Consider the following 6,665-nt stretch of genomic DNA (forward strand, 5'->3'; position numbering starts at 1 on the left):
GGAAAAGCTGCACACCGGTGGTCCTCAGGATCACACGTCCCTGCAGGTACAACCCCCCAGTAGGACCAGCTGTGTGCACAACAGTCTGTGGCACACAAAGCCATTTTCATATCCCGGACACCCTCCACCAGAAACAGGGCTTTGTTATCACGCACACAATGCCATCTTCTGGCCGCGACACACAGAAGCAATGGATTGTCTGATGAGCAGGTGCAGAGGAGGGAAAGGACCCTGAGACACTGTCCTTCAGTCGATAGCAGGGAACGGTAAGCCTCTCTCTCCCACCCTTCACACATCTTAACCAGCCTGTGAGAGGACCAAAAACCAAATGCCAAAATCCCCATCATACAAAAGGCACCAAAAGGGGGAATTCGGAAGGTGGCATCTTTCTTTCACACATTTGCTCCATTTGTGTATGTACTTGGACCACGTCTGCCAGGAATGCATTTTTCAGTGATGTTCCTTGACTAATAAAACACCACAAACACATCCACTGAGGAATCCACTGTAGTGGGATTTGGTCATTTTGACTCCTTAGGAATCGTGCCTTTGTTTGTGACAAATGAGGGGACATTCCAAAGCCAAACGTGGAAGGAAGAAAGTCCACGTTGACACTGGAATTAGCCTTCAGGTTATTCACATCCCCTTCTAGTGGCAAAGAGCAATCAGAAATGGATTATTTGGGGTTGTGCTGCTTCTATTTCTCAGCTTTTTTACTTTGGTTTTTCTTTAGTTTATTAAAAATTTTTTTTTGTTTATGTTTTCTCTGTATGTACTCACAAATGTACTTATTATCAGCTCTCTTCTATTAACACATACACAGGGCCCTATGGATAATTCCGGTGTCTCCTCTGGCTGGATTACTCTCCGTCCTCCCCCAAAGTGGACCGCAGTCACTGAACTGTCTTATGGGACCCTTTCATATTTTACTGCGGTAGCTCTGCATGTACACCTGCATCCAGGAACATGAAGTCCCGTGCTTGTTCCCTGCGTCCAACAGCCCCTCAAGCAGTGCCCCCCAGCTGTGGGGCACAGCCCTAAGACAACCTATCAGGGTCCGGGCAACAGTGCGGATTCCATCATTTCCCTGCTCCTGGCTCTGGCTTTGATCCAGCTTCTTCCCCACCCGGACAGCCGGACACAGGAGTGGGATGTTTGGGCTGCAGGGTCGCATCTCCGAGGAGAGAGTGATGAAAGTCCTACAGGGAGGTCTTGCCCCTGCAGATACTCACCTTCCACTCTCAGTTCCATTGCCGCCTCCTCCTGGTAGGAATGATCCCGGAAGAAGCAGGTGAAACCTCCTTCATCTGAGAACCTCACATTCCGGATCCTGAGGGTCACCTTCCCCTCGCCCATGGTTTCTTTCAGCAGCTCGGTCCGCCCCCGATATTCGGGCGCCTGCTCTGCGTCGTGGTCCTTGCCATTTCGGTAGAGATGGACCACCCTGGAGAAGGGGGGCCGGTACCAGCCCACCTCCATGCCTGTGGCATTCTTCCCAGGATAGATGCGACACGGCAGTTCTGCTTCATCTCCCACCAGCGCCCGGATGGGGTGGGCTGGTCCTATTACTCTGAACTGTCCTGTCCAAGACACCAAAGAAAAGAAACCGAGTCACAGGACCTCGACACACAAGCATGTCCCGGGAAGGGCTGCTTCCTAACAGTGAAGGAAGAAGACACTGATTTTTACATGGAGTTCTGGAACCAGAGAAGAGAGATCCCCAGTTGTAGAGGCGCCGTGAGCGTCCTGGATGGGAGGAATGTTCTAGCATGTGGTCACTCAGCAGGGCTGCTCGCCCTTCTGCCTTCTGTATCCATCTCTGACTCCGCAGCCCAGCCTTTAGGTCCCATCGTGGGATGTGGTCTGGCATCTTGCAGTTTAATTCTTGGGATGGGGGCCCCCTGTCTGAACCCAACCAAGCTGCTCCCTACTTTCCCCTGGTGGGTTTGCTTTGGCCCTTGTTCACACCCTGTTCTGAGGAGGGGAGCCCTTTGAGCACACCCATGTTTTGGACAGATAACATGCAAGACAAGCTGAGGATGAACTGAAGCAGGTGAACCCAGGGAAACTGGCCTTTCTGTCGTCAGGGTCTCCCCAGGGCAGAAATAAAGATAACTCTTACCTGCAGAGCTGCAAGGCAGCTGGAGGAGGAGGAGGAGGGAGGGAAGGCAGCTGGGCAAAGCGGGCCTCAATAAACTAGCCATCTCCACTGCGACTGGGGACAGAGCAGCCCTGCAGCAGCGTCAGGCCAAGCGGGGGCCCGAGGGCTGCATGTGCCCTACCTCTGACAAAGCCCGAGGGGAGGATCTGGGAGGGCAGCCTCCTGCAGGCTGTGCTCCCGAGAACGGCCGGGTCATCCCTGCCAGGCACTTACACAAAAGGGCTACTGACCCAGGGGACGACCAGGGTTTGCCATCCCCACCCCCTCAGAGCTGCGGAGCGGAGGCTGCCTGGTACTGCCTGCCCCCCCCCCCCCCCCCCCGCCGCCGCTCCGGGCAGCCCAGCATTCCTGGGGCTTCTGGGGGTGAGCACTCCCCAGGCCTCGGGAAAGGCTGTCGTGTGGTCTGTGAGGTTCCTTCGACCCCTCTCTTCCCGCTGTCCGCCAAGGGGGGCAGTTACTGTGGGTTTTAGAAAAGGGAAGGCAGGCATTCTCCCTGGCCTCTCACTTCCCCCTCTGATGCACGGCCAAACTCCCTTCCTTATGTTCAGACACGTGCTGGATCGCTTGGGCGTCGTCAGCTTCCCCTTCCCAGAGAATACGTTTGGGAAAAAGGCAGGAGCTAAGCACTGCTGGTGCTCAGAGAGGCCAGCATGGAGGAGGGAGGTTCATGGAGGTCAGTGGCCGGTGGGCAGCACGGCCGTCAGGGTGCTTCTCCCAGCCTTGGCGTCAGGCTCTGACTTCCTCACTGTCACAGGGAGAAGTGAGACCTGGAATGGAAATAGGACCTTTTCCCTGCCCTCAGACTCAGCGGATCCCTGAAGAGTAAGACCAGTAGCATCACCGATGGGGAGAACAAAGGCAAAGGGGAAAAAAGTTAAACTTTCTTACTACCTACAGCCCACTGACAAGTCCTTGAACCAGGCAGAGAGACCTTCCTCTGGGAGCTCAGCTGCCTGGATGTTAATACCCTGCTGAGGGCAGAAGGCAAAGCCATAGCTTGACACCATCCCACCCCGGGATCCTGTAGGTCTACCCTAACACATAAAAATTGCGTTGGAAATTTCCTTTATCTCTAACCCCCCCAAGATACATGTTGGCCATCATCCCCCAAGCAGATGACCCCCTGATATACATCTGAAGGGTCTCACGACTCAGGTTTTATTAGATGGTAATAAATGACCTTTTCCCAACAACAGCTACCCCCCTCAAGGTCCTGGAAACCTTTCTCCCAAATTCCTTAGAGACTTACACTCCCCCCTAACGCCCTCCCAACTTGAGAGTATGTAATGGGCCCCTTCTCATGACCCCAGCTCAGCTCCTTCTGCCCACGGGTCCTGTCCCGTGCTTTAATAAAATCACCCTTTTGCACCAAGGACATCTCAAGAATTCTTTCTGGCTGTTTGCTCTTGAACCCCAACATTTTCACATCGATCACCAAATTTGAAAAATATATCTGCCAATCTTAAAGCAAGGCTGTCTCACAAATAAAAAAAAAGGGGGGATCAGGAAGGAGAGTTTAAAGCCAGGTCGTCCAACACAGTAATCACTAGGCACAGTGGTTATTCAAATTAAAATTAAGTAAAATTTAAAGTTCAGTTCCTTGATTCACCAGCCGTGTTTCAAGTGCTCAGCTGCACACGCAGCTAGTGGTTAACACACAGGACGACACCGATGTAGACCATGTTCATCATCACAAAAAGTTATATTGGGCGGCACTGTTTAAGGGCTAGGACCTCGACTGGGGTGTACAATTTCTGCTTTTGTCCGAGATGAGCCCAAGGAGCTGGGAGAACAGACTGGTCAGCTGAGCCTGGAGTGTCTCGTTCTTCCTTCCTGCAAAGGCAGCTGGAGTTGGGCACATGCAGGCTGGCCTGGAGCTGCGAGGGTCGTCCGGGTCGGGAAGGGTCAAGCAGGTGGGGGGGCAGGCTCTGTGCTTGCCTGACTGTCTCCCCAGGGGGGAGTTTTTCCTTCCAGAACCTGAAATATCCTGCAATGTTCTTCCTCCATGATGCACATGCAGCGGGGAGAGTTATGCACAAGATACTTGCCTGGGCGGGGCTTGAAATCGTCCGGCACCGTGTGGTTGCCAAAGCTCGATGGGAGATCAGGTGGGGTGCAGGGCTGGGAGAGCAGACAGTCAAGAGCTGGCCAATCAGGGGCACCTGGGAGGCTCAGTCGGTTAAGGGGTTGCCTTCGGCTCAGGCCATGATCCCCGGGTCCTGGAATCGAGTCCAGCATTGGGCTCCCTGCTCGGCAGAGAGTCTGCTTCTTCCTCTCCCTCTGCTGCTCCCCCTGCTTGCGCACGCTCTCTCTCTCTCTGCTGAATAAATAAATAAAATCTTCAAAAATGTTAGCCAATCAAAGCCATTCTGGAGAAATCGCAGCGTCTCTGAAAACTAACGAACAAACACCAAAGAAACACCTTACTAAATGCTTCCCTATGGCGCTGTCCTAAGCGATTTGCTTGTATTAATTCATTTAATCCTTACAACAATAAAACAAATGTTAAAGTATTACCATTCTTATTTTACAGATGAGGAAACTGAAGCACAAGAATTAAGTAACGTACTCCAGGTCGCACCACCGCGGAGTGGCAGGGTGGAATCTGAGCCAGGTTTTCTCTCCCCAGACTGGCACTTGACCAGTGTAGTCCCCTCCTCGGACTCACCTTCAGGTCCTCTTCTGCCTCAGGTCTCTGGAAAGCGGGTGGGCCCTGGAGCTGGGGGAGCTGTCCCAAGGATGACGGGATCTCTGTGCAAAGGTGATGTGAACAAGAGGAGGGGGCCGCCAAGAAAAGAATCCAGTAGCGTCACCACTTACCGAAATCCGGGTATAGGAGTGTCAGGGTTTTGCTGGGTGTGGAGATGAGGTACAGGAGTAGATGTGGTGAGCTGCCCTGCCTTGATCAGAGCTGGGCATTTCCCTCAGTGCTTAAGTGTTACTTTAACTGATTTTGTGCAGCATATGTTCTGTGATTTCATTGGCATCCTTGGGTTGTTCTTGTGTGTATTTCTCTCCTCAGTGCGTTCCATTTTATCTGCTCTTCTCACCATGTTTGATTGCAGCCTGGGGACACGGTCATGCCGGCAGAATGGCATACCGTACGCAACAACTGTGGAACCACTCCGGAAGAGGTAGCTTACTCAGGTGGTAATGCAGGGAGAGTGCTGTGTAAGCTCTCCCAGACACGGTGTTCAATACGTGTCTTACACAAAGGACGACAGACCCAATGTTCTGCTTCTTGTGTTCACTTAACAAGGCGTCATTCCACAGGAACACATAATTTAGCTCTCTTCCGCTTCCAAAAATTAATTCTTTTTTTAAAAAAAGATTTTATTTATTTATTTGATGGAGAGAAAGATAGCCAGAGAGGGAACATAAGCTGGGAGAGGGAGAAGCAGGCTCCCCGCCGAGCAGGGAGCCCGATGCGGGGCTCCATCCCAGGACCCTGGGACCATGACCTGAGCCGAAGGCAGATGCTTAACGACTGAGCCACCCAGTCGCCCCAACTTAATTCTTGTTTATTTCATCATTCATATGCTTTTGTTTCAAAATCTAAAAGGTATAAAATAATGTTCCTTGAAAACCTCCCTCCCAGCCACCCGGAGCTGACATATTTCTCTGAATCCTTTCACATATGTGTCACTGAAGGAGACTGCAGGAGAAATCACTCCCCTCACCTTGCATTTTTAAAAACATAAATGGTAATTTTTTTAAAAGTAAACCCTACTCTCAACATGGGGCTCAAATTCACAATTCCAAGATCAAGAGTCGCATGCTCTACCCACTGAGCCACCAGGTGCCCCATAGTAATAATTTATCTTAGTGTCCTTTTCATATTAGTACCTAAAGAACATACCCATTATTTTATACAGCTACACAGTATTTTATTGCATGAATGTATCAAACTTACTTAACTAGTTTCCAAGAACATTTAGGTTGTTTCAATTTTTTAGGTGTCTATTTTACTGGCTTAAATAAAAATGTATTTAGTTAATTTAAATTAATAAATATTTCATAGGAAATCTTATGTGTTAAGCTTTGTATTAGGTGCTGATAATAAAAGTTTCAGGAACACAGATAGGATTTTGCCTTCCTGTAAATTATATTCCTATTACATTATAGCTAGATACATTTTTAAAAAAAGATTTTATTTATTTGAGAGAGAGAGAGAAAGCAGAAGCGGGGTGGGGGGCAGGAGTGGAGGGAGAGAGAGAGAAGCAGAACCCTCACTGAGCAGGGAGTCCGCCCCACTTGCCCCTGCAGGGCTCGATACCAGGACCCTGAAATCATGACCTGAGCCAAAGAGCTATATTCTAGTTCTATGTCACCTAAGGGCACAAGTCATGGAGTATCAGGCCACCGTTTTCATATAATGAAATGCTCTTACATATAATTTGCTAATGAATATTGGTCTGCTAGGGCCAGCTACATAGAGTGAGGGACCCTGTACCAAGTGAAACTATGAGTCCCCTTGTCCAAATAGCAAGAAACAAGCCTTTCC

The 6,665-nt window shown here is 50.3% G+C and overlaps 1 protein-coding gene across 6 annotated transcripts in view; it reads right to left on the reverse strand.

Annotated features, from left to right (window-relative positions):
• The window catches only part of MOG (myelin oligodendrocyte glycoprotein), a 9,314-nt gene extending 6,955 nt beyond the window's left edge, over positions 1-2,359 (reverse strand). For all 6 annotated transcript variants that reach the window (XM_073889551.1, XM_073889553.1, XM_073889555.1 and 3 more), the window contains exons 1-2: positions 2,123-2,359; positions 1,233-1,580 (exon numbers count right to left, since the gene is read on the reverse strand). In XM_073889551.1, the coding sequence (XP_073745652.1) occupies positions 1,233-1,580; positions 2,123-2,204 (430 nt within the window). In that variant the 5' untranslated portion in view covers positions 2,205-2,359. The remainder of the gene's footprint in view (positions 1-1,232; positions 1,581-2,122) is intronic.
• Between the last annotated feature and the right edge of the window lie 4,306 nt (positions 2,360-6,665).

The sequence above is a fragment of the Callorhinus ursinus genome, unplaced genomic scaffold, assembly GCF_003265705.2.
Source record: "Callorhinus ursinus isolate GAN/ISIS: 27379988/994484 unplaced genomic scaffold, GSC_fseal_2.0 scaffold109, whole genome shotgun sequence".
NCBI classification, from domain to species: Eukaryota; Metazoa; Chordata; class Mammalia; order Carnivora; family Otariidae; genus Callorhinus; species Callorhinus ursinus.